The sequence below is a fragment of the Salmo salar genome, chromosome 14 (genome assembly GCF_965601325.2).
Source record: "Salmo salar chromosome 14, fSalSal1, whole genome shotgun sequence".
In the NCBI taxonomy this organism is placed as follows: domain Eukaryota; kingdom Metazoa; phylum Chordata; class Actinopteri; order Salmoniformes; family Salmonidae; genus Salmo; species Salmo salar.
This window is the reverse complement of record NC_138304.1, coordinates 71,285,865-71,312,769: the sequence shown is the minus strand read 5'-3', so window position 1 is coordinate 71,312,769 and position 26,905 is coordinate 71,285,865. Positions and strand designations below refer to the sequence as shown.

The 26,905-nt window shown below is 42.6% G+C and overlaps 1 protein-coding gene across 2 annotated transcripts; it reads left to right on the top strand.

The window, feature by feature from the left end:
• The first annotated feature begins 560 nt into the window (after positions 1-560).
• LOC106569978 (glycogen synthase kinase-3 beta) lies at positions 561-26,072 on the top strand. 2 transcript variants are annotated; one of them, XM_082961134.1, is made up of 10 exons: positions 561-985; positions 16,065-16,252; positions 16,737-16,820; positions 17,020-17,130; positions 17,370-17,500; positions 20,506-20,710; positions 20,944-21,039; positions 21,159-21,345; positions 21,666-21,737; positions 22,303-26,072. In XM_082961134.1, exons 1-10 carry the CDS (start codon positions 811-813, stop codon positions 22,368-22,370), a joined length of 1,317 nt encoding a protein of 438 aa, XP_082817260.1. In that variant the 5' UTR covers positions 561-810; the 3' UTR covers positions 22,371-26,072. The 2 variants fall into 2 exon arrangements, with proteins under 2 accessions (XP_082817260.1, XP_082817261.1); XM_082961135.1 differs by lacking the exon at positions 561-985 and adding an exon at positions 11,057-11,416.
• The last annotated feature ends 833 nt before the right edge of the window (positions 26,073-26,905 follow it).

Here is a 26,905-nt window from a genome sequence, read left to right as displayed (position 1 = left end):
CATTCAGATACCTGGATGACATGTTTTGCATCATCCATCAATTGACATCAGGCACTACATTTGAGTCACTTGCCACCTCTGACAACATTGTTGTGAATTGTGTGCATTCCTCGGGAACCAGACACCCGGGTTCGAGGCCCGGTCAGGAACTGCCCTGGATTTGCTTCAATGGTGTCAGAAGTGGGAGACAACTGCTGCGAGGCCACCAGGATTATTTGTAGGTGTGTGCTATACCGAACCCTTGGGACGTACCTACCCCATTGAAACCCTAACCTTAACCCCATTAAAATGTAAAATGGTTAAGGTTAGGTAAGGTTAGGTTATGGGTTTGCGTCAGGATTTAGGGTGCGGACGTCCCAAGGATTCCAGATTGCACTCGCCATTATTTTTATGTGGAATTCTTACTCTATCTCTCCTCTAATCTAAAACATGATTGGATTTGTAGTTTTCATGTCTGTTCTCCCTTTTGTGTACACATCATTATTACAGTCACGGTAGAAATCCCAGACGGAGCGCCACCTCTGGTGAAACGCAACGTTATTTTAGCAGTGTAGTTCTATAGGTATTTTCAAAGACACGGGAAGCAGCAGCCACGTCGTACTTCATTTCCCAGGAGGAAATGTAATCTGTCAGTTTTATACGATCTACGAGCTCAGACAGGCAGTGCAAGGGAGGACTCATCTGAACGGTGTCAATTCTGTCTGTCTTTCAATGATTATTGCATTTGCAGTCAAAACAGGCAACATTTAAACTCACTTGGCTATAAATAGTGAATCCCTAGCCCCCCGCCCGCTACCCTTGCACAGAGATATGAGCGGCAGCGGGCGGCCCAGAACTAGCTCGTTTGCTGAGCCACAAGGTATTCCTGGAGCAACTGCAGCATCCACTGGATCAGCCGCTGCCGTGGGGAGCAGCACAGGAAAGACCGGGGTCCCGCAGGCCTCGGGGAGCAGTTCGTCTGGATGCTCGAATTTAAAGCTGTCCAGTAAGTTTATGTATTTTATGAAAAATATTGTCTTGGATGATTAAAAGACACGCATTGCAGTCCAATGTTGTAGCTAGTGTGGGCAGTTGTGCACGATTGACACGGCGAACATTGTAACGTTAGTTTGAAAAATCAAGTTAACTAGCTAGTTAACTGCCTTGAGTAGCTATTGTTGGCTAAACGGCTAACGCGTCAGTTAGCAAACTAGTTAACTTGCTAACCAACGCCAAATATCAAGACATTCGCGTTAGTTAGCTAACCTTATTTAGCTTTCTTAACTAGGCAGCTGTCTAGGTTAGTTATATTAGCATGTTAGCTAGTTAATGACATCGCGGTACCGTAACTAGCTAGTTAGCTAAATATAAAGAGAGCAAAAGCAACACAAACAACCTTAACTATGTGTGCTAAGACATTATAGCTAACTTGTAACCAGTAGCTAGCTAGCCTCTAATATAGGTTTTAGGTGACTAGTTACTAACTAGTTTACAAGGGGATTCGATCTAGTTTCGCTAGTTGGCTATCTAGCTACTGTAGCTATGCTAAGGTTACTTACACACCGTTTGTACATGTTTACAAGCAAACGAGTTAGCGATAGTTAAAGATAAATAGTTTTTTGAACTAGCTAACGCGTTAACTGGCACAACAAACTACAGGCTAGCGTTAGCTGTCAGTTGGTACTATACGCTAAGGCTAGGTAGCCTAATCATTTGTTCATAACGGTTGACTAAGCTACTTGTAGCCAGATAACTAGCTTTGCGTTTCCAACACAGATTTATGTTAAGAGCACCCTTATCTATTGTTCAAATTAAGTATCCACTATTGATGTATCTATCCAGTAGCCCAGACAATTAACCAGCCTTGAAAGAGCCCTCTATACATTGACCGTTAAATAACAGGTGATACAGAACTTGATATAAAGTGATGAAACATGTAACCGAGCCAGCTGTATAATATGTTAGCTAGCTAATAATTCTCAAAGTAGACTAGTAGATGACAAGCTGAGATACTTGCTTACATAGCACATCAACAACTTCCATGCATAGCTTGCAAATGTTTTTGTTTCATAGAACATGGTTACAATTTCTCCCTTGTAGTGCAAATTGGAATTGGATGGCTTTATCCACCATGATGATCCATGTTAGTCATGTAGAGTATATTATGTTGGCCGACTTTTTCCGGACCTTTTTCCCCATGACTAAAAGTCCCGAAGCTTCTGCATATGTGCAGATCACGTTCTGCCCGTGTTTCTTTTACCGCTACTTCAAACACATTTTTGTGGTCCCCTTCACATTTCTCACTGTCAATTGGGAATTATGATTTTTCAGGTTTTACTGGTGAAACGTCAGTTTCATGGGGATATACATTTAGATCTTCTTGAGTTATGTTGCTTCGAAGTAGCCTACAGTGTTGTTTTGAATGATTTGCAGTGAGTGAATTTTAGGCCAGATAGTGTTAAAGATGAGCTGAAACGCGAAAAAAAATATTGTTCTCATACAGTGCATTCAGAAAGTATTCAGACCCTTTCACTTTTTCCACATCCTCATCATCAACACACAATACCACATGACAAAGCAAAAAACGGTTTTTAGAAATGTTTGCAAATTAATAAAAATTAAACAAATACCTTATTTACATAAGTATTCAGACCCTTTGCTATGAGACTTGAAATTGAACTCGGGTGCATCATGTTTCCGTTGATCCTCCTTGACATGTTTCTACAACTTGATTGTTTGGATATGATTTGGAAAGGCACACATCTGTCTATATAAGGTTCCACAGTTGACAGTGCATGTCAGAGAAAAAATAAAGCCATGAGGTCAAAGGAATTGTCCGTAGAGCTCTGAGACCGGATTGTGTCGAGGCACAGATCTGGGGAAGGGTACCAAAACATTTCTGCAGCATTGAAGATCCCCAAGAACACAGTGGCCTCCATCATTCTTAAATGGAAGAAGTTTGGAACCACCAAGACTTAGAGCTGGCGCCCGGCCAAACTGAGCAATCGGGGGAGAAGGGCCTTGGTCAGGGAGGTGACTGCTGGCTACTGTATTGACAGGTGCGTTTGACATTTTACAGATTGCGATGCAACCCACTTTCAATTCCTATTATTAGTAGGCTACCTTGCATCCCTTCCAAGATCGCTGCACCACTCGGGAGCCCAAATGGATAGAAACATTTCACGTGCTTATGCAGCCTACATTACATTTTCTTTAATGTAGTAAATTGTGTAATGAATGACAATGACTTTTTGAATTTCTCCATGCTAAATGTCTTATGTAGTTTCATTTATTCCACCACTACCAATTTGTTCCCTATAGAGTGTGTATGAAAGGCTGCCTCTCTCAAGCTGTTCTCATTTTATGTACGACATCTCTCCCACACAGTGCACACGTGAGTACCTTCTACTCACGCTCCTGGTACGTGCCAGAACAAGTTCATAGTTATTGTAAAGATCTAATGGTGCTTTGAAGACTACTGGGAACTCGGGAGGGAATAAGGTGAAGGTATGACATCAGTGTTCTTCAGGTCAGAAAGATGCTTGAGTTTCCGACTTGGAATTCTGAGTTGGATGACCGTTCAAAACGATTCTTCCAAGTCTGAGCTTTTTTTCCCCTTCCCCTGGAGTTCCCAGTTGTTTTGAATGCTTGGAAGTCGGAGATTTCAGAGTTCCCAGTTGTTTTGAATGCTTGGAAGTCGGAGATTTCAGAGTTCCCAGTTGTTTTGAATGCTTGGAAGTCGGAGATTTCAGAGTTCCCAGTTGTTTTGAATGCTTGGAAGTCGGAGATTTCAGAGTTCCCAGTTGTTTTGAACGTGGCATAAGTTATTGGCACTCCTGACTGTTAAATGAGTGGTTCCTTTCGTGTGCGTTATTGAACAGTAAGTTGCATTCCATGTCACTTTGTTGTATTTTCCCCTGTACATTTCTTGGGGAGCACACCATATTTCCCCTCAGAGTTTAGATGTCTCTAATACCGTTTGTCAGCAGCAAAGTGTGTTTAATTAAGTAAATAGCCATGTTGAAACCTACCTTAAACTAAATAGAGTATATTTACTCCTGTTGTTCTAGTTGATTGGAGTATTGTGATAACTGATAAAAAAATGCAACTAAGTAAACACTGTTTATTTGTGGAACACTGAAATCTTATCACGTGATAGTATTGTCTTGTCAAACAAGCACATGACATGGCACAGTCCAACACGAGTGTTGGATGGTTTGAGGAATCCAAGGTCCAGTCTTGTTTTTTTTAAGTCTAAAGGTCTTTATTATGTATAGACCACAGAAAACACATGTTTCAGTGTAGAGCCTTGATCAGTGTGTAAGTTATGGAAAATAATTAAACACTTAGGTGTGGTCTCAAAGGCGAGGTTATCCCATGTCACCACTTGGGGGTAGCTAATGGGTTACAATCACATCAATGGCGAAAAACAATCAAAGATGATCACTGTACAGAATAACTTCTGAACACATTTGAAATAAGTTGGCAGGACAAAGGACAGGCTCCAAGCAAGGTGGGAGGGGGTGGCCTCATACAGTCAGGTAGAGGGCCCCCTCAGGCAGTTGAGAGAGAAGATAAGAAACGTGGGGTTAGCTGCAATAGTGTAGGCTATAGCCTAGCTGGGGCTTAGTGTCTTCTAATGTACAAAACAATTACATGGTGAGAATTATGAATCTTGAGGTCAAAGCATTTTGGTGAAATGAAATGGCATATTTGGAAAGTTCAGTGGTGAAATCAATTCTGGGCTGATTGATCTAGACTATTTGAAATCCTACTACATTGCAGCAGGAGTTTTCAGTGTAAACAAGACACTTTGTTAGTGCAATTCATCCTCCACCATGGCAGTCTTTTTGTTGTTGTTGAATAGTGTGTGCTATATGGACAGCTGGGCTATAGAATTGCAGTGACTAGCATCGACCTAGCTAATAATACTGCTGCGAGCTAGCTGCTATAAGAGAGCAAATCTTGCTCTTTCTGTTTTGATAACTTGATTTGAGAAAAATGTGAGCATGAAAACAGCATCAGTTATTTAGCTATAATCTTTCTTACATCTAGCTACAGGTGGGCTGTGGACCTTACCTCTCTTTCTACTAACTGGCTAGCACGTCTTCACGCTCTCTTCCCACATCGAACAGAGTTGCTCGTTGCTGTATCGGTCTGTGGTGTGCAACTGCAGCCTGCAATTCGGGGTGTTAGTGCATGTGGGCATCCCCCCGAGCATAAAAATGTAGTTAAAAAAAAAAAGTACAATTGGTGAAATAAACTAAAGGGAAAAAATAGTAACACAAAAAATAGTAACACAATAACGAGGCTATATACAATGCAGAATCAATGTGCAGTGGTACGGGTTTGTTGAGGTAATATGTACATGTAAGTAGGGGTAAAGTGTCCATGCATAGATAATAAACAAAGTAGCAGCAGAGTATGTGAAGGAATATGTGTGTTACGGAGGGTCATTGTAGTGTGCGTGTGGTTAGAGTCCAGTGAGTTTACATCGAGCCTGTGCAAGAGAGTCAGTGCATAAATGTCTAATGGGAAGGCACTATGGTGTTGAATGCTAGTCAATAAATAGCTTTCTCACACAGTTGTTCCTTTTGTCCAGGTGGGAAAGGGCAGTGTGGAGTGCAATAGAGATTGTGTCATCTGTGGATCTGTTGGTATTTGAATTGGAGTGGGTCGATGGTTTCTGGGATGACGGTGAAAGCATTTCATGGCTACAGATGTGAATGCTATGGGGTGGTAATCATTTAGGCAGGTTACCTTGTCGTTCTTGGGCACAGAGACTATGGTGGTCTGCTTGAAACATGTAGGTATTACAGACTGGGTCGGGGCTAGGTTAAAAATGTCAGTGAAGACACTTGCCAGGTGGTCAGTACATGCTCTGAGTAAGCATCGTGGTAATCCGTCTGGCCCTCGGCCTTGTGAATGTTTACCTGTTTTAAAGGTCTTACATCTGCTATGGAGAATGTGATCACACAGTCGTCCAGAACAGCTGGTGCTCTCATGCATGGTTCAGTGTTGCTTGCATCGAAACGAGCATAGAAGGCATTTAGCTCATCTGGTAGGCTTGCGTCACTGGGCAGCTCGTGGCTGGGTTTCCTTTTTGTAATTTATGATAGTTTGCAAGCCCTGCCACATCCGACAAGCATCAGAGCCAGTGTAGTAGGATTGGATATTAGTGCTCTATTGATGCTTTGCCTGTTTGATGGTTCGTCTGAGGTTGTTGCAGGATTTCTGAAAACGTCCGGATTAGTGTCCCGCTCCTTGAAAGCATCAGCTCTAGCCTTTAGCTCAGTGCGGATGTTGCCTGTAATCCATGGCTTCTGGTTGGGATATGTACGTATGGTCACTGGGGACAACATCGTCAAAGCACCTATTAATGAAGCTGGCCTCCCAAGTGGCGCAGTGGTCTAAGGAACTGCATTGCAGTTGCCTGCTGTGCCACTAGAGATCCTGGTTCGAATCCAGGCTCTGTCTCAGCCGGCCACGACCGAGAGACCCATAGGGCAGCTCACAATTGGCCCAGCGCTGTCCGGGTTAGGGTAGTGTTTGGCCGGCATTGTCCTTGTCCCATTGCGCTCTTGCGACCCCTGTGGCGGGCCGGGCGCATGCACGCTGACACGGTCGCCAGGTGTACGGTGTTTCCTCTGACACATTGGTGTGGCTGGCTTCCGGGTTAAGCGGGCGTTGTGTCAAGAAGCAGTGCGGCTTGGTTGGGTCGTGTTTTGGAGGACGCATGGCTCTCGACCTTCGACTCTCCTGAGTCTGTACAGGATTTGCAGCGATGAGACAGAACTGTACCATGAAATTGTGGAGGGAAAAAAACAATGGTATACTCCTCAATGCCATGGGATGAAACCTGGAACATATTCCAGACTGTGCTAGCGACAGTCCTTAGCATCCGCTTCATCAGACCGCTTCTGTATTGATCGCGTCACTGGTACTTCCTTGAATCGGGAGGATAGAGTTATGGTCAGACTTGGAGGGAGAGCTTTGTGCAAGTCTCTGTGTGTTGAGTAAAGGTGATCTAGAGTTTTTTTTGTTTTGTTTTTTTTCGCACTTGACATGCTGGTAGAAATTTGGTAAAACGGATTTACATTTTCCTACATTCAGCAGTGCCGCCTCTGGTTGACCATTTTCTTGGTTGCTTATGGCCTTATACAGCTCGTTGAGTGCGGTCTTAGTGCCAGCATCGGTTTTTGGTGGTAAGTAGACAACTACAAAGAATATTGATAAACTCTCTTGATAAATAATGTGGTCTACAGCATATCATGAGGTACTCATGGCGAGCAAAACATAGAGACTTCCTTAATATTAGAGATCGCACCAGCTGTTGACAGACACCCACCACACTCCGATCTTACTGTAGGCAGCTATTCTGTCTTGCCGATGCATGGGGAAAACCCAGCTAACTGTATATTATCCATGTTCTTGTTCAGCCACGACTCTGTGAAACATGGATATTAAAAACGAATATTCTGTTGATAGGATACTCTTGAACGGAGCTCATCCAGTTTATTATCCAGTGATTTCACTTTCGCCAGTAGAACGGAGGGTAAAGGCGGATTATCCACTCACCGACGCTGTCTCGCCAGGCATCTGGCTATTCGACTCCTGTAAAGGCGTCTGTTCTTAATACAAATGTCTGGAATTTTTGCCTGGTCATCCCCTCCGGTGCCATTCTATCCCATTGATTCCTGCATTGATTTTCCACCCGCCCTCACCGTCGTTAACAGAGCTGCAGGAAAACAGTCCCCGACAGGCGCGGACAAAGAACACTGTTTACCGGTGCACAGCTAGCTAGCTACCTTCTGTGGGGTTTATTGGCGGCTGGCATCCGTTAGTTAGTGCCTTAACGCTACCTACTGTACTGGAGCGCCCCAACTCGCTCCTGTCCTAGCTTAACCTCTATGGGCTAGGTGGGGTGCTTGCGTCCCACCTACTCAACAGCCAGTGGAATCCCGTGGCGCGATATTCAAATACCTTAGAAATGCTATTACTTAAATTTCTCAAACATATGACTATTTTACACCATTTTAAAGACAAGACTCTCGTTAATCTAACCACACTGTCCGATTTCAAAAAGGCTTTACAATGAAAGCAAAACATTAGATTTTGTCAGCAGAGTACCCAGCCAGAAATAATCAGACACCCATTTTTCAAGCTAGCATATAATGTCACAAAAACCAAAACCACAGCTAAATGCAGCACTAACCTTTGATCTTCATCAGATGACACTCCTAGGACATTATGTTATACAATACATGCATGTTTTGTTCAATCAAGTTCATATTTATATCAAAAACCAGCTTTTTACATTAGCATGTGACGTTCAGAACTAGCATACCCCCCGCAAACCTCCGGTGAATTTACTAAATTACTCACGATAAACGTTCACAAAAAAACATAACAATTATTTTAAGAATTATAGATACAGAACTCCTCTATACACTCTATGTCCGATTTTAAAATAGCTTTTCGGTGAAAGCACATTTTGCAACATTCTCAGTAGATAGCCCAGCCATCACGGCTAGCCATTTAGACACCGACCAAGTTTAGCCCTGACCAAAGTCAGATTTACTATTACAAAAGTTTGATTACCTTTGTTGTCTTCGTCAGAATGCACTCCCAGGACTTCTACTTCAATAACAAATGTTGGTTTGGTCCCAAATAATCCATCGTTATATCCGAATAGCGGCGTTTTGTTCGTGCGTTCCAGACACTATCCGAAATGGTAAATCAGGGTCGCGAGCATGGCGCAATTCGTGACAAAAAAACATCTAAATATTCCATTACCGTACTTCGAAGCATGTCAACCGCTGTTTAAAATCCATTTTTATGCCATTTTTCTCGTAAAAAAGCGATAATATTCCGACCGGGAATCTCCTTTTAGGTGAACAGAGGAAAGAAAACGAAGCATTCTGTCGACGCGGGCACGAGCCTGAGTCTCACAGTACTGTAACCAGCCACTACCCAAACGCGCTACTTTGTTTCAGCCAGAGCCTGCAAAGCCACGATTCAGCTTTTTGCCACCTTCTGAGAGCCTATGGCAGCCGTAGGAAGTGTCACGTTATAGCAGAGATCCTTTGTAATGGATAGAGATGGCAAAGAAGTTCAAGAAATGGTCAGACAGGGTACTTCCTGTACAGAATCTTCTCAGGTTTTGACCTGCCATTTGAGTTCTGTTATACTCACAGACACCATTCAAACAGTTTTAGAAACTTTGGAGTGTTTTCTATCCAAAGCCAATAATGATATGCATATTCTAGTTACTGGGCAGGAGTAGTAACCAGATTAAATCGGGTACGTTTTTTATCCAGCCGTGTCAATACTGCCCCCTAGCCCTAACAGGTTAAAATCTATTTTTATGCGATTTTTCTCGTTAAAAAAGTGATAATATTCCGACCCGGGAAACCCTGTTTTCGTTCAAAGACTAAAAAATAAAAACATGGTGTCGGCTCGTGCACGCGCCCCAGTCTCATTGTTCTCAGATCGACCACTATCCAAATGCGCTACTGTTTTTCAGCCATGGCCTGCAAAGTCACCATTCAACGTTCTGGCGCCTTTTGAGAGCCTATGGGAGTGTTAGAAAATGTCACGTTATGCCAGAGATCCCCTGTTTTGGATAGAGATGATCAAGAAGGCCAAGAAATGGTCAGAGAGAGCGCTTCCTGTTTGGAATCTTCAGGTTTTGGCCTGCCAAATGAGTTCTGTTATACTCACAGACACCATTCAAACCGTTTTAGAAACTTTAGGGTGTTTTCTATCCAAATCAAACAATTATATGCATATTCTAGTTACTGGGCAGGAGTAGTTTTTTTATCCGGCCGTGCAAATACTGCCCCCTATCCCCAACAGGTTAAAAATGGTCCAATAGAAGTTGAGGGGTTCCTTATAACTTGGTCCTGCCTAAAGCTCATGCTAGCAAACTTGCAACATTGTATAAAATATTCTGGGCCCTCAGTTTCCCAGGTGTCAGTGAGCTCAGGACAGACACAGCTGTAAGCTATTTGCCCAAGGGATAAGAAGTAATCAGGTAGGCCTATTTTATGACGTTTCCACGGCATCTTTTTTGAAAGGGAGAGAGCTGGAAAGATTTTTCAAACAGGCTACGTTGAGGAACTATTGTCATTCTTAAAAATGGAAAACAGATTTTGTCTACTTGCGGTTTGAGGCAAAGAAAAAATGACTGAGTGATGGTGAGTTACCACAGTGATGGTGAGTTACCACAGTGATGGTGAGTTACCACAGTGATGGTGAGTTACCACAGTGATGGTGAGTTAAGACAATCTCCAAATGGGTACATTTACAGGCCTCCATTTGTGTGCAGGCCAGTTAGCCTAGGCCTACTTCTATGCGCAATCAGGTGCGTGTTCTTACTCAAGACTGACAGGAGCGCTTCAAACAAAAGACAAGGAATAAATTGACAACTCGTAAATGGAATAAAATAAACCAAAACTTCTCACAAGTGTAGCCTAGGTTGTGCGCTCTGCAAACAACGTGTCCACTCCTATGACAACGGTTAACTAACAATATATTGAATGCATTTACAGAAATTCCCATAACCAAACAAACATTGTAGATTAGAAATTATGTGAATGAAATGGTAGGCTAAATGTACTAGTGGTGTGCCTCTGCAATGGAGTAGTCCACTGAGACAGGAGTGAATCAGACGGGTGCCTCGTGTGCCATAAATTTTTTTTGTATACATTTGCCACTTCTCGACCCCAAAAAAATCTTGGTCGACCAACTGCCTATTGACCAAACAATCGACTAAATGGGGTCAGCCCTACCTACCACTCAAGAGATTATCAGTGTTGCGACAATGGCTTGTGGCTATGAAGCACCAGTTGCCCCCAGATTCAGTTCAATACAGTTCAATACCTCTGGGATGCTAATCGAAGACACACAACCTGAAGCCAGATGCAGTACTCTCCATCTTCAACTGTTCAGGGTACAGTGTTGGAAACACTGATGGACCGGCAACCAATACGAGAAGGGTGCAAATTGCGGCATGCAAATCGGGGTGTTCCTGCATGTGGGGATTCTGCCATCTGCTATACAATGTTTCAAGTTCCTTGCAGACAGGCAAATTCTACCTGCAGGCTGCAATGTTTTTATTTGTTGGCTTTATTTAGGCTATTTTTACATATTGGCAATAGGAATAGAAGTTACTTTTTAGATTTGTATAATTTTGATTTAACCACATGACATTGGTTTTGACATGAAGACTTTATTATAAATGAAATCTAACTGTTCCATGACAATGTGCATATGAAAATCTGGTACGCAGATCAGTAGACATGGTACGATAACTTGGCACTCCAAATGGAAAAGGTTGCGACCGCTGGTGTAGCCTATTACCGGCAACTTCAGGAGTGTACCGGCAGATTGGCAGAATCTGCTAAAGCCAGCGGCAGTGGGAGGAGGAGTGTCAGTAAGTTTAGTTTTTTTTTCTTCCCATCTGGTTAGGCTATATTGATGTCTGGCTCCCTCTTTAGTAATTTGTCTTAATTTTTAATCACAGTGCCAGACAAGCTCCGTAGCCTACAAAGTTGATTTTATTCAAACAGACACACCTTATCTATATATGGAAAAATTCACACTTTAAAATATTTACATATTGAAGTTTTTGCAATTTAAGGAGTTGGAACATGCTTGGTAATCCTATTAGGTTATTAAAAGGACCCTTCAAAAATCGTTTCAGTTACACTTTAACAAACTGTAGCATAGCCATCCTGTGTATTTTGCCTAGTGGCGAGCGCCCGCTGTTGAGTTTTTGCCACATGAGAGAAATGCTGTGTTTTGTCTTAGAGTAACTTCTTACTCAGTGCTTGACTTGATGAAAGAAGTGCAGGAGCAGTCTTTTTCCTAGTCTGTCCATTAGACTATGTTCACAAATTACGTTATGCTATAGACTTCCTGATTATTTACTGCTAAGGGTTCAAAAACATTTTCCATGACTTCTCCATGACTTCTTAACCAAATTGTCATGACTATTATTATAGCCTACATGGAAAAAGGAAGCTTTGATACGAAGGCTGCTGTGCCTGATCCCATGTATGCCTACCATCTCCTGCCGTTGTGCCTTTGATCAAGGCACTTAACCCCCACAAAGTAGAACTGCACTGTTAGTCACATGTTTTTAACGTGGTCATACCTCCATTTGGAGAGCTCCTGGGTGTGCAGGCTTGGCTTTTGATCTGGCCCTGAAACACCCACGTCTGCTTATCAAGGTCCTGTTGAGCTGTTGTTTAGGCTACAATGTGAACAAAAAGGATGTTTGCCACCCTTCATATAAAAAATAGCAACATTACAACCAAATACTTTGTCTTTATAAAAGTATTCCCTCATTCAATGAATCAGGGATCAAATGGATAAGGTAGGCTACTTCAAAGCAATGTATCTAACTAGACATGTTTTATATAAGGCTAAAATATGAATGTATCACGCGAGATCTATGCACAGCAAGTTATTTGTCAATTAGGCTATTCTTAGAATATTTTGAAAGTTGTTGCAATTACATGGCTGCTGTTTTAATAGAGGAGAATCTCAGCATTCCAACGTTGCAGATGTATTTAGGCTATTGCCAGTGGAAAGGCGACAACGACATTAATGCTTAGTTAGCAATAGTTAACTAGCGAGAAATGCTACAAGTTTTGAATTGGCTATCTAGTTAGTCTGTCATTATTTTATACCTGCTGCTGAAATGTCAAGCTCTCTCTCTCCTCTGGCAACAGCCCACTGGCACACAGACATTTACGGGTCATTCCGATGATTGCTGATTAAGTGATTGATAATATGTATGTGTGCCTTCATTAATTTAATTACATAAATTATGAAACAAGCTTCCATGACTCTTCATGACCTTAAACCCTAATAACACCCCTAATTTGACAACTTGGAACAGCGCATCACGCGTATTCAGGCTGGCACATTTTCAATCTGCGCAATCTTGAACTGCCTACTGTTAGGCACAGATTCAAACTAGTGGCAAATAAACATGAACCAAGCGGAATCAGGAAATGTATGCCCTTACTCGATTGCTATTCAATGCCGATCCCGCCGCCTTTCCGCTTTGGTCAACCATTTTTGACTGTGTGTGTTAACCTGAGCCAGAATAGATAGGCTACTTTGTTTTCCCCAAATTCCGCAAAAATTCGAGCTGCCACTACGGCTCTCCAAACAGCTCCGGCCCAAGTAAAGCACTGGTTATACGATACTATTATATTAAGTTCTGTTATGTAGAATACTATCATTATGATCTTGCGGACATTGATTCAGCTTTGATTTATCTTTGTTAAACGACCATTCGCCAGAGTAGCCTGTTCGTAAAGTAGAGAATAAACGCATGTGCAGAAGCTTCGAGATCTGTAGTACAAGGGAAAAAAGGATCTGCAGCCATTCCGTATTATGTTTGATGATATAAATTGGACCGCAACCCTCATGGTATAAGTCAATCTTGGTGAAACACTGAGCAAAAATGTGGACAGCAGCTTGCTGTTGCTAGCTAATTTGACCTGGGATATGAACATTAGGTTGATATTTTACCTGAAATGCATAAAGTTCTTTTCTGTATCTTTTGTAGAATTTTTGACCCATTTTGAGTCATAAAATCGTGTGTTCTCTTCTCTGACATTTAATCCATCGATAAAAGGGGAAACTAATAGTTTCTAGTAGTCCTTCTGAGGAATTTTATGTCGGTTGGCAACCAACTTTTTAAGGTGCATTACCACCACCAAATGGACTAGTGTTCATCTTTCAATCACCCACGTGAAGATGAAATGATTGACTGACATGTATGTGTACATTTATTTTGCAATGTGAGCGGTGTGGTCCACATGTTAGAGCAGGGTCATTCTCAGTGCAAAGGTCTCCAGTTCAGTTCCAGCCATCTGGCCCTGTTCTGTCCTCCATACAGGGAATGAAGCTCACATGAAGCAGGCCTGCCTCAGAGAACTCTTGTTTGCGTTCAAGTGTAATAGATGAGCTCAATGGTGGGCCTATTTGGATCCTTAGGTCAAATGATGTTCAAAGGAGCACAAATAGCCCTGGAATAGTGATATTGGATTTCACAGTAAAGCATGTATTTGTCTCGTCTTCCGACAAGGCAGGCGGTTACAATAGTGGTTAAACAACCACGAGGTAGTTAATAACTCGAGCCCTGGATTTTGTTCAGTAGGACATTGACGCAACACATTTTGCAACGACAAACAATCTTATTGGACAAGTCTAGATAGTATTTCACTCTGTTTAAAACATTTTCTCCTTAACATGACCCTGTAGGGCTATTTTCTATGCTGAGCAATTATTTTCTCTGCCTGCTGCCTGTTTTGGCAATGTAAAGGCCTATTATCGCTTGAGCCCTGGTTTACGTCACAATGTTAAACTAGGTCACTAATGTTACCCACAATAGCCATGCATTCATTCAAAAGACCATCACAGTTCCTGATTCAGAAAGTATTCAGACCCCTTCACTTCCACATTTTGTTACGTTAAAGCCTTATTCTAAAATGTATTCAATTATCATTTTCTCATCAAACACACAATGCCCCATAATGACAAAGCAAAACTGTTTTTAGAAATGTTTGCACATTTAAAGGATTCAGACCCCTTAACTTTTTCCACATTTTGTTATGGCCTTATTCTAAAATGGGTGAAGTTTTTTTTCTTCCCCCTCATCAATCTACACACAATACCCCATAATGACAAAGCAAAAACAGGCTAGCAGAAGTTTTTGTACATTTAAATAAAAATTAAAGAACGTGAATATCACATTTACATAAGTATTCAGACCCTTTACTCAGTACTTTGACGCACCTTTGGGAGCGATTACAGCCTCGAGTCTTCTTGGGTATGACGCTACAAGCTTGGCACACCTGTATTTTGTGACCTTCTCTGCAGATCCTCTCAAGCTCTGTCAGGTTGGATGGGGAGTGTTGCTGTGCAGTTATTTTCAGGTCTCAGAGATGTTTTTCGGGTTCAAGTTTGGGCTCTGACCGGGCCACTCAAGGACATTCAGAGACTTGTCCTGAAGCCACTCCTGTCTTGTCTTGGCTGTGTGCTTAGGGTCGTTGTTCTGTTGGAAGGTGAACCTTTGCTCCAGTCTGAGGTCCCGAGCGCTCTGGCGCAGGTTTTCATCAAGTATCTATGTACTTTGCTCTGTTCATCTTTCCCTCAATCCTGGCAGGTTTCCCAGTCCCTGCCACTGAAAACCGTCCCCCACAGCTTGATGCTGCCACCAACATGCTTCACTGTATGGATGGTGGCAGGTTTCCTCCAGACATTACTCTTGCCATTCAGGCCAAAGAGTTCAATATTGGTTTCATCAGACCAGAGAATCTTGTTTCTCATGGACTGAGAGTCCTTTAGTTGTCTTTTGGCAAACTCCAAGCGGGCTGTCATTTGCCTTTTTACTGAAGAGTGGCTTCTGTCTGGACACGCTTCCATAAAGGCCTGATTGGTGGAGTGCTGCAGAGATGGTTGTCCTTCTGGAAGGTTTTCTTATCTCCCCAGAGGAATGCTGGAGCTCAATCCGGTCTCGGAGCTCTACGGACAATTCCTTTGACCTCATGGCTTGGTTTTTGCTCTGATATGCACTGTCAACTGTGGGACCTTCTGTAGACAGGTGTGTGCCTTTCCAAATCATGTCCAATCAATTGAATTTATCACAGGTGGACTTCAATCAAGTTGTAGAAACATCTCATGGATGAGCAACGGAAACAGGATGCACCTGACCTCCATTTCGAGTATCATAGCAAAGGGTCTGAATACTTGTGTAAAGGTTTTTCAGTTTTTATAAATTTGCCAACATTTCTAAAGTCAATTTCAGAACAAGGCTATAATGTAACAACGTGGAAAAAGTCAAGGGGTCTGAATACTTTCAGAATGCGCCTGTATTAACAACAATGTCCTTGTTCATTATGTCAAACCATAGTAAAACAGCTTTTCTTATTGTTCAGATAATAGGCCTACCTTCCCGTTTTCTTCAGTTTCGTACCTAAGGAACACAACACTGGTCACCTCTCCATTTCAAATCTGGAAAGACAACTATTTCGTTGACACAATTTATCGTTGTTTCCCAGGGGACAGTGGGAAGGTGACTACGGTGGTGGCCACATCTGGGCAGGGTCCCGACCGTCCACAGGAGGTGTCCTACACGGACATCAAGGTGATCGGGAATGGCTCCTTCGGTGTGGTGTACCAGGCGCGCCTCATCGACAGCCAGGAGATGGTGGCCATTAAGAAGGTGCTGCAGGATAAGAGGTTCAAGGTATGGAGGGCGTTCTCTTGGAGACATACAGGCTTCGTGTCACCCAGAGTCATATTTGTTTGTTTTCCAAGCTATAGCACATCATTTATAGAAAGCTGTTTTTTTAATGGACTGTAACGCTGAGATTTCTTTGGGGGTTTTTGCTATCTAAAATTGTCTTGTCGTGACAACACTAATTTGTTTCACATAATAGTGATATGAATATCCATTTTTGGATTGGTCTTGTAAATTCCCACTAATGTTATGAGTGGCTATGTGTTTGTCTGAATACAGGACACCACTTTGTAATTTTACAAGGAACATTTCCATATTAGTTTGTGGGAGAAAATGATTGTAGTATTGTAGCCTAAGTTTTTAGGTGACAGAAATGTACATGTACTTGAACACACGTATCACGCGCATACTCAAGATCAATGCGCTTACAGGTCAATCAGAAACCCTTGACATTTCCCACTGTTCTTTGTTTAATAACTTTCCTATGTAGAACCGAGAGCTACAGATCATGCGAAAGTTGGACCACTGCAATATCGTGAGGCTACGCTACTTCTTCTACTCTAGTGGTGAAAAGGTAGGTTGCCATCCATTGTTTTTGGCACACTGAGCACCTGAACTGTCTTGTTTCCTCTTCAAATGAGTCATTCTTCCCACTACAAAGTTTGTTACATTTGTATAGCGCTTTTTCATTGTACAAGAATAATCTGAGGACGTATGGCGTTATGATTTAGTGTAGTTATATAGTGATTGTCAGTTCTCTTCCCCCTATACAGAAGGATGAGGTGTATCTCAACCTGGTGCTGGACTTTGTCCCGGAGACCGTGTACAGGGTTGCCCGGCATTTCAACAAGGCAAAAAGCATCATTCCTATCATTTACGTCAAGGTAAACTGTCTCGCCCTCCTTTTCACTTGCTCTCTTTTGTTGTCCCACTTTTGCTTGCCTCAGCGACTGTTCATTGGACTTTGATTGTCCAGTATAAGTCATTAAATTATGAACTCTCCTTTTTTTTAAATTATTTTTTACTCTCCCAGACAGGCTTGGCATTGACACAGAATGAATCCCTGTTATTGATTTGTTTATGGTTGTAATTGTTTTATGTCGGCCATTTTGTCTCTTCTCAGGTGTACATGTACCAGCTGTTTCGCAGCCTGGCCTATATCCATTCCCAGGGTGTCTGCCACCGAGACATCAAACCCCAGAACCTCCTGGTGGACCCTGAAACAGCCATCCTAAAGCTCTGTGACTTTGGGAGGTAAGCTGGTCAGATATTTCCCTCCACACAGTGTGTTAATATGCTATTGATCCAATATGACTGACTGCTGCCTAGTATTGAAGTAAACTTGGGTCTTATGTATTCTGACTGAATGTGTTGAATAAATGGGCTCAACCAGACAATGTGAAATGGATCTATGCCCTCCCTTGAATGGGGCTATGCAACACTGATCCAGTTGTCCTTAGTTAGTTACCTACTCACACCCTTTTCATGTGTATTTTCCCCATAGTACATCCATTTCTGTTACTGTGCAGACAGACGCAGGGCTGCTTTCTATAAAAAGTATACACTGAGCTTCTTAATTGTAAATCAATAAGTAGAAATCTCAGAGATATTTACTTCGGTATAAAAATACACAGACGTGGGAGACCCACCCCTCGTTCATTGGTTTATCTAGTGCTGTATACCTTAGTTTCCGCTAAACATCAAAGGGTAGTGTGGTCAGGTGGTCTCAAGGAGGCACCAAAGAGCTGTGTATAATCCCATACTACATGGTTAGACCTGCATGGCTGAGTGTTCGCCTCTACTGCTAAGCGTCTAATGCTTTTCTTACCAGTGACTACTGTTGCAGTGGTTAGAGATGGAAGTATTGTAAGAACACTGTCTTAGCATAACCTAGACTCAGCTTAGAAGACTGTATTAGCTTAAACTAGATTTATTTAAGAATACTTGGGTCGCCTGATATGAAAATGGGGTTGCGGGAGAATTTCCCAAATCCTTGTTAAAAAAAATAATATATTATACACATATACACACGTCCTCATATATTAAAAAAAAAAAAAAAAAAATCTTTATGAAAATTATTCAAATCTGTAAGTAAAAATTCTACCAGAGCTCCCTTAGATTGTGGGAAAAGGCTGCTCTTGGTCGTTAGACTTGAACCACTCCCATGGTAAATGGAGATATTACCGGCCGCAATTAATATGGTGAAAACAATGTGTGGGGAGGCACAAACTCCCATCAATACCTTTGTCAGATAACACTGTGAAACTAAGAATTGAGGCTATAGCCAGCAATCAAGAGGAAACTGATTGAACGACTCAAACTCCCCACCTTATGCTCTCCAAATGGACGTTAGCTGTGAGGGCCGAGATGCATTGACCTTTGTTCGCTACATGTCGGGGGATGCTTTTCACGAGGACGTTGTTTTGAGCATGAAACGGCACAGGGACTGTTCAGTGTGCTGCGTGGCTATACTGACGAAAAACCAATTTCATTCGGATCGAAGGTGGGCTTTTCCACAGATGAGGCTCCATCTTTCACAGGACGGCAGGCAGGCCTCTGCACCCAAGTTATGAATGTCTCCCTCTGCCATATGGACACATTGTATGATACACCGGTTGGGGTATGTTCCTTGTCAATCATTTGCTTATTGAAATCAGCAATCAGACTATCTTTAAGTAAATCAATCAAAAACCTTAATTAATGCAATTGCAGACAGAAGTTGACAACGGGAACATGGCACGCATGTTTCCCAGGAAGTTCTGCAAAATCGGAAAGGGTCCAAGTTGCTTTAATATGCTTGCAGTCAACCCCTAGTGATGTAACTGTCTACGTCAACACCTTCAACTAATGAGACCAAGCCCATGAATATACAGTTATACAAACTTGCAGGAGAGACAATAGTTCCAGTGTTTTCTAAGGGCTCCGCAGTAATTTTCCACTCCCCAAGTTGCTTTATATTGGTATGTCTGACTAGTCTCTTATCTCTTTCACTCCCCTGCAGGGTTCTGTGTCTATGAATCTCTTTTAACCTTGAGGTGCTTTCTCACAGACGCCCTGTTTTGACTGCAATAACTCACACATCTCTGACCGTTTCTTATAAGAAGCAGAGACCAGAAAAGAACTGTGGAACAATATTAAACCTTATAATGAATATATATATTGTTCATCTATAGTCCAGGACCCTATATATGTCGTGGGGAAGGGGTCTTAAAGCCCTTCCCCTTCTATTAATACAACATAAACATAATCAATTATTATAATACATCAAACATTTTGTGCAGCCCCTATCATGACCCCAAGGTGACCCCCCCCCCCCCCCCCATCACATCCACTGAGCTATAATGGATACATGAGAGCAACTGCCGGCAAAAAAAGCCGAGCGCAGAACCTGGATATATTCAGCAGGTAACTTCAATTGTAAACTACACGGAGATACGGGATCAGAGCATGACTGTTCTATTTCACTCTGAGGCTTGGTGGTTATCGAGGGGGAGTGTTGGAATTATTTTTTTTAGAGTTGCGAGAGGAACTGTTGTCATTCGCAATGGATGAAAAACAGACTTTGACTTTCTGTGTAAGAAAAGGTGTCTCCTTGCCTATGTAACAGACATATTTGTGAAAAAGAATGAACTGAACGCAGGCATGCAGGGAAAATACCCCCCCAAAAATCTATAGACTACTGTCCGAATCAGCGAAATCCGTTTGGCTGTGATCCTGGCTCAGTTGACATGCCAGTAAGTGAAATCGAACAGCTGAGCTGTCATGTGACCGAATGCTGCAGACAATGCATTCACGGGTCACTGTGGGGGAGTTTTGGTTTCTGACTCAAAGGGAATACTGTGCCGTCTCCCTCTGAGTATTAAAACTCATGGTACGCTGATTTAGTGCTCTTATCTGCATTAAAAACAAATATCGATCCAGGTTGGATGTGACAGGAGAGATGAGGTATGCACTGTTGACCACGCCCTCTGACTTTGAGAAGCTCTGACGTGACATGCATCAAGCACACCCATCTCATTAGTGCCGGTGAGATCAGAGAAATTGTCAAACTCATTTGCGATTTATTGTCATAGCCCCACATTACAAGTATATATGATGGTGAGTTGAGAATCCAATCATAAATACTGTCTGAATGTTTTGCAATTGATTAATTGTTGGGGTCACAAAAGTTTTCACATAACAAAATGGGGTCTTGGGCCCAAAAAGTTTGGGAACCCCTGGTCTAACCTTTAACCTCTGCGGTTGACCCCTACCTGCAGTGCTAAGCAGCTGATTCGTGGGGAGCCCAACGTGTCGTACATCTGTTCGCGGTACTACCGCGCCCCAGAGCTCATCTTCGGCGCCACCGACTACACGGCCAACATCGACATCTGGTCGGCGGGCTGCGTGCTGGCTGAACTGCTGCTGGGACAGCCCATCTTCCCCGGGGACAGCGGAGTGGACCAGCTAGTAGAGATCATCAAGGTGTGTAAACAGGAAAAGGGTGTGTTTTGTTTATGGTTTACACTACATGGACAAAATACCTGACATTCTGATTACATATCAGCTTATGAGGACGTGTGTGTGTGTGTGTGTGTGTGTGTGTGTGTGTGTGTGTGTGTGGGGGGGGGAGTTGGATCATAATCAGTGATGTGGAGAGAAACCAAATGATACCCATTCTACACTACTAACTGTGTGCTTGTATGTCTGCTACTCAGGTTTTGGGAACTCCAACACGTGAACAGATCCGTGAAATGAACCCCAATTACACAGAGTTCAAATTCCCCCAGATCAAAGCGCATCCCTGGACTAAGGTAAATGGTTATTATATATATTTTAATGTAAACATTATTCTATTTTTGGCTTTCAAGTAATGTCTTATTTTTAATGAAACTGTTTCATGTTTTCTGTGTCCTTGTACCACCTCTTACAGGTGTTTAAGCCTCGCTCCCCTCCGGAGGCCGTCGCCCTGTGCTCGCGCCTGCTGGAATACACCCCGGTCACGCGCTTCTCGCCCCTGGAGGCCTGCGCTCACGCCTTCTTTGACGAGTTGCGCCAGCCCAATGCCCGGCTGCCTAGCGGGCGACAGCTGCCCCTGCTCTTCAACTTCAGCACCACCGGTCAGTACACCTTGTTGACCACTGACTTTCTGTGACCTGAAAGTGGTTGACTCGATTTTAAATTCAGGGAATCAATTGAAACTTCAATTCAAGAATGTAAATGGACCTGACCCCAACTTTGTTTTGTGACCTATGCATATATCCTAAAAGTAGGTGCAGAATATCTACAATATGAAGTTTAGAATATATTTGTTTCGATATGTATTGTAGTATAGCTATGTGTTGTAAGACTTTGACCCAATTTTGAAACACTATTACCTTGGTCTCACCACAGTCTTATAAAACTAATGCCATTTCCTATCTCTTGTCTCTCCTTCCAGAGCTGTCAATCCAGCCCCAACTGAACTCCACCCTCATTCCTCCTCATGCCCGCACACAGACTGCTTCCTCTGGTATGACCCCCTCCCCTCGTCTCCAAACATAGTCGTTGGCTACACATGTCATTTCAGTGGATAGAGTATCTGTCAATCATACATTCCCATATCTGCACCTGGTGTTATGAAGTAGTGATTGGCGTGCAGACATTCTAGGTTAGGCGGAGCTCTTAGCTACATCCAAATGGATGGCAAGATGAATGCTGCTTTTACAAATGGCAAAGAGAATGTCATGTTTCTGGTCAAAGTAACCTTTCTCTATAAGGCAGTAGCCAAAGGGGCACCAGTCTGAGAGAAGCACATGTTGGTCCCTTTCTGCATTGAAAACCGCACCTTTCTGCATTGAGAACTGAACCTTTATGCATTGTAAACGTTTGTATTCTAAAGGAGGTCCTCTAACTGGAAACCTGGGAAAGGTTTTCTGATCTGTTTTAGGAGGTCTTACTACATCCTCTTACTACAATTAGCTGTGTAGTTGCTTATGTTTCCAGTGTATTCCTGACGAGCAAAATCAATGTATTATATCCACTTAATATACCTAACACTATTTCTCTACCACTTCCCTTCCCCTATCCCTTTGTAGATGGCTCTGGGTTAGACGGCTCCTCTCAGCACAGCTCTGTACCCGGATCACTAAACAACAGCACCTGAAATGTCCCTGCAAACCCTCTGTTTGTCTGCCAGCCCGACACACACACACACACACACACACACCTACCTGTCTGCCAGCCTAAACACACACACACACACACACACACACCTACCTGTCTGCCAGCCTAAACACACACACACACACACACACACACACACCTACCTGTCTGCCAGCCTAAACACACACACACACACACACACACACACACACACACACACCTACCTGTCTGCCAGCCTAAACACACACACACGCACTGTATTGCTTCGTTCTTCCTTGCTGCTTGTTATTTTCCCCCATTGGTTACAAACATACCTTTTTGTACTGTACATACATTGAACAAACCATTCATAGTGGAAGAGGATATCATTAGCTGACAAGGTAGTTTTGTTACATGAAGTTGAAACGCGATCAGCACTACAGGCTAAGAGTTGGAGACACATACACACTTTCTCATGTACTGACACCTTAAGTGTTATCCCACTCCCTGGCTGCATCTCCTTTGGCCCAGCTCTCTTTCTCTCCGGCTGTTTATAACACTCATGTTCCTGCTGTTGGGGGTGGCATTTAAAGCTCCAGTAGGTTCCTGATGTTGGGGGTGGCATTTAAAGCTCCAGTAGGTTCCTGATGTTGGGGGTGGCATTTAAAGCTCCAGTAGGTTCCTGATGTTGGGGGTGGCATTTAAAGCTCCAGTAGGTTCCTGATGTTGGGGGTGGCATTTAAAGCTCCAGTAGGTTCCTGATGTTGGGGGTGGCATTTAAAGCTCCAGTAGGTTCCTGATGTTGGGGGTGGCATTTAAAGCTCCAGTAGGTTCCTGATGTTGGGGGTGGCATTTAAAGCTCCAGTAGGTTCCTGATGTTGGGGGTGGCATTTAAAGCTCCAGTAGGTTCCTGATGTTGGGGGTGGCATTTAAAGCTCCAGTAGGTTCCTGCTGTTGGGGGTGGCATTTAAAGCTCCAGTAGGTTCCTGATGTTGGGGGTGGCATTTAAAGCTCCAGTAGGTGGGGCAGGTCCTCTGTATAATATTCTTTATTTAATTTTTTTAATCAATGTATTTTTTATTTTTTTTGACTGAAGAGTTCCTGCCACCACCACACACAAAGTAAACAGGAGTTTGTCTATAGAAGCCAATTGAGGTGTTTGCCCAGTTAGTCTATGATACGACCAAATTATTCTAATGGGATAAAATGGTGCTGGTTGCAAGAGAGTGATGAAGAGGCTGTGTTTCTTTTATACTTTTAAATGATATTTAAAGAGATTAAATGACAGCTGCTTTTTTCTTTTACTTGTAAATGTATTTATTTTTTAATTTGCTTCGGAAAAGGCACTGTGAATTTTTACATTGAAACGGGAGTGCAAGTTATAATTGGTAGCCGTACTTGCTAGCAATTTCCCATTTTGTGTGTTGAGGACCTGAAGGAAAAGTTGAGGGTGGTGGTGTTTGTGGTGACTGAGAGATCCAGGATTCACATCTATGTAGCAGCATCTCTCCCACTGACAATCCCAAACTGAGCTCCCTTTTACTGTCCATGGGAAGACAATCAAGGTGCTATGGATGATTTTAAGACTGCTGCGGTAGTCAATTGTCACCTTCCTATTGGCTTCAATAAATGGCATACCATCAATATATTCTACGGTGAGGTTACATGTTTGATCAAAAAAAGAATCTGGTTTTGGTTAATTTGGCGCTTGTTTTCCATTCATAGCATGAACTCTTCAGAACTCCTGATTTTGAAAGAGGGAGCTTTCTGAAAGTATTTACAAACCGGGCTGTGTTTTGAGATGTTCATTTGAAATTTGCCGTGAAGAAAGTGGACTTTTCGCAGCACACTTGTAAGAATCTTTGTCAGTGTGGCACCCATCTAGTTTGTAGAGGACGAAGGGATTATCAACTATGGGGGTTCATCCATATGGACATAAATATATACTATATGGAGTAGTTGATTCCAGTTTGGACTGTGAAGCAGACCATGATCCCAGTTCCTTATAATAAATTCTCTGAAATGGGAGTCAAGGTGGGTCTGTGTGAAGACGTACTCTGTTACTGGTGTAGAAGGGCAGATAGCTAGTTTATAGTAGTCCTGCAGGCTTGTACTTTGCTGTGTGCTTGTGGGAGTTCATGAGAATAAGTGAGACATTGAAGGGTGGGGGAATAGCTGAGTTTCTGTGTTCATGTGAATAATTGTACCCGCCAAGTCAAAGGCCACCATTTTTAAAAAGCCAGTGTTGTAGGTTTAGCTCAGTTCTCAGTAATGACCACTTGAATGCTTTCTATTGCAGGTGTGTTATGCTATTGTACAACCTCTGCCACCCCCTTGTATGAACAACCCTCATGTGCTGACATTGATTTTAAATAACTCATTTTCCCTCCCTTTATCCATTTGAAGCCATCTGCTTCCTAGCCCAGAATCCCAACTGATTTGCTTGAAATGTAGCATATCGTTTTGGATTCCATTTGCTTCTCTCCCTAACCCATGCCCCCCCCCCCCCCCCCTCATCTTATTGCACATCTGTAAATATCACCACTTTTCTTTTTTGTCATTTTCCTCGTTATTTTTATTCGCGTTTATTTTCCAGTACCTGTTGAAGCCGTCCGTAACTGACTGGTCTCATTTCCATTCAAAAGTCTGTAAATACAATTTGTTTTCGATGTCCTGATTTAAGATGTAAATACCCCCCTAAAAAAAAAATATGTTATTTTTTCTTCTCCCTATTTGTTGATGTCTCTCTCTCTCCATCTCTCTGGTTGTGCACCCCCATCAACATACGATTGTACTGTATCTCGCTGCTTTATTTATTGCTCACTTGGTGTTCTCTCATGTAGGGAGAGGTTGAGGCACCTAACTGTTTTGTGGGCATTATGTGAAATGTACTGTACTTGGCACCCACACATTGGAATTTTAAAGCAAGTTACTTTTTTGAATGGGGAAAAGGTGTTTGGTTGGACATATCACGATTTAATCACTCTCTGGTACGATTCCAACTAAATCATTTCCAGTTTCACATATGTACTGACCTATGACAGGGAAATTTGAGTGTGGGCTGTTTTGAGTTTACCAGACAACCATTCGGCCAATGACTTGCCCCCATTCATTACAATGGGTACCTAAAAAGATTTTAAGTGTGTGAAAGTGCCATGTTGGGATGCAGAGGAGCCATAATACCTTTTTTTACCCAGTGTAATGTGAAGGGTAAACCTGAGGGCCATGATGGCGACACAAGTCGGTTGATGCAGCCAGCCTCCCGCCCTTGACAATGCCTGAGCCCATCACGGACAATTCTGACCTCTGCTGCTTTCAAAATGGCAGCCATGGACAAAATTCAGTGACTGCAGTACGACGAGCCAGTTACCAACCCCCTCCCCTTCTGTGTGTGCTTCCGTGAGCGTGTGTGGAAGTGTGTGTTTATGTACCTGCCTAGCTGCTGGTTTCATAACTAAATCTCAGCAGTATCAGGCTACTAGTGTCTATCCTATAAGTACCGTGTGTGTATCAACATGTGTATGTATAGCAACCCAAGTGAGGTCACTTTTACTGTTCTGTGACGTGGATCAGGCATTTTTCATTCCAATCCTGTTTCTATTGCGTCATCCTGGCCAGGAGAACTGGTGTGTGTTTTTGGGATGAGGGAGGAGAGTGAAGGAGGGAGAGAACCAAACGGTCTGTATGAAATGGTCTCATTTAATAAAGTGAAAAATCGAATGACTTTCTGGTTTGTGCGTGGTATTTTTCTGCATTTTTAATATACTTTTTAATTATTCAAAATGTATTTTAAATGATGGGGAAAGCCTGTGGTGAAATGGTGTGCCATTGTAATGTCAGGAGACTTGTTATAGGGGGAACGGGGCGATCAGTTGGACATTGCTTTCTGAGGAATAATTAGATGACTCAGTCTTATCTGTTAATCGAACACATTGAGACTCAAAACATAATTTTTGATGATACAGCAGTAGGAATACAAGGATATAACATTCTAGAAAATACAGGAATGTCTGGGAAGGTGTTGCTGTGTTTTTGTAAAGCTCAGAGGATCTCATTATAAATGAAGTAGAAGTGCTGTGATTGCAGGTTCACCCGCTTCATCTGAAGCCTCTTAGGGTGCTGCTATAGGCCACCAAGTGCAAACTGTCAGTATCTGGAAAACGTGTGTGAGGTTAAGGTCTCTGATGCTAACAGACATGTGTTTTCTCGGTGACCTGAACATTGACTGATTTGTACTCTCAAGATGAAGCTTCTACTGTGTGTGAGACTCTAACATGACCCAGGTTATCTCTCAATCAACTAGTGTGTACCAATAGTGTTGGATCTGTGACATCCACTTGTATTGATCATATCTTCACAATTATTGGCTATATCAGTGTTTCCCAACCCTGGTTCTCGAGAACTCCCAACGGTACACAGTTTTATTGTAATCCTGGACAAACGCACCTGATTCAACTAATCAAGCCCTCAATGAGTTTTGTCAACGAAACTGTGTACTGATGGGGGTACTCGAGGACCAGGGTTGGGAAACACTGATATAGCCAATTTAAATGGTAA

Bases quoted from the DNA above. Each gene is read 5' to 3' on its own strand.
- LOC106569978 (XM_082961134.1), top strand. From the start codon at position 811: ATGAGCGGCAGCGGGCGGCCCAGAACTAGCTCGTTTGCTGAGCCACAA. The intron at 17,501-20,505 runs GTAAGCTGGTCA...CCCTACCTGCAG, and splicing joins AAGCTCTGTGACTTTGGGAG to TGCTAAGCAGCTGATTCGTG. The intron at 20,711-20,943 runs GTGTGTAAACAG...TCTGCTACTCAG, and splicing joins AGCTAGTAGAGATCATCAAG to GTTTTGGGAACTCCAACACG.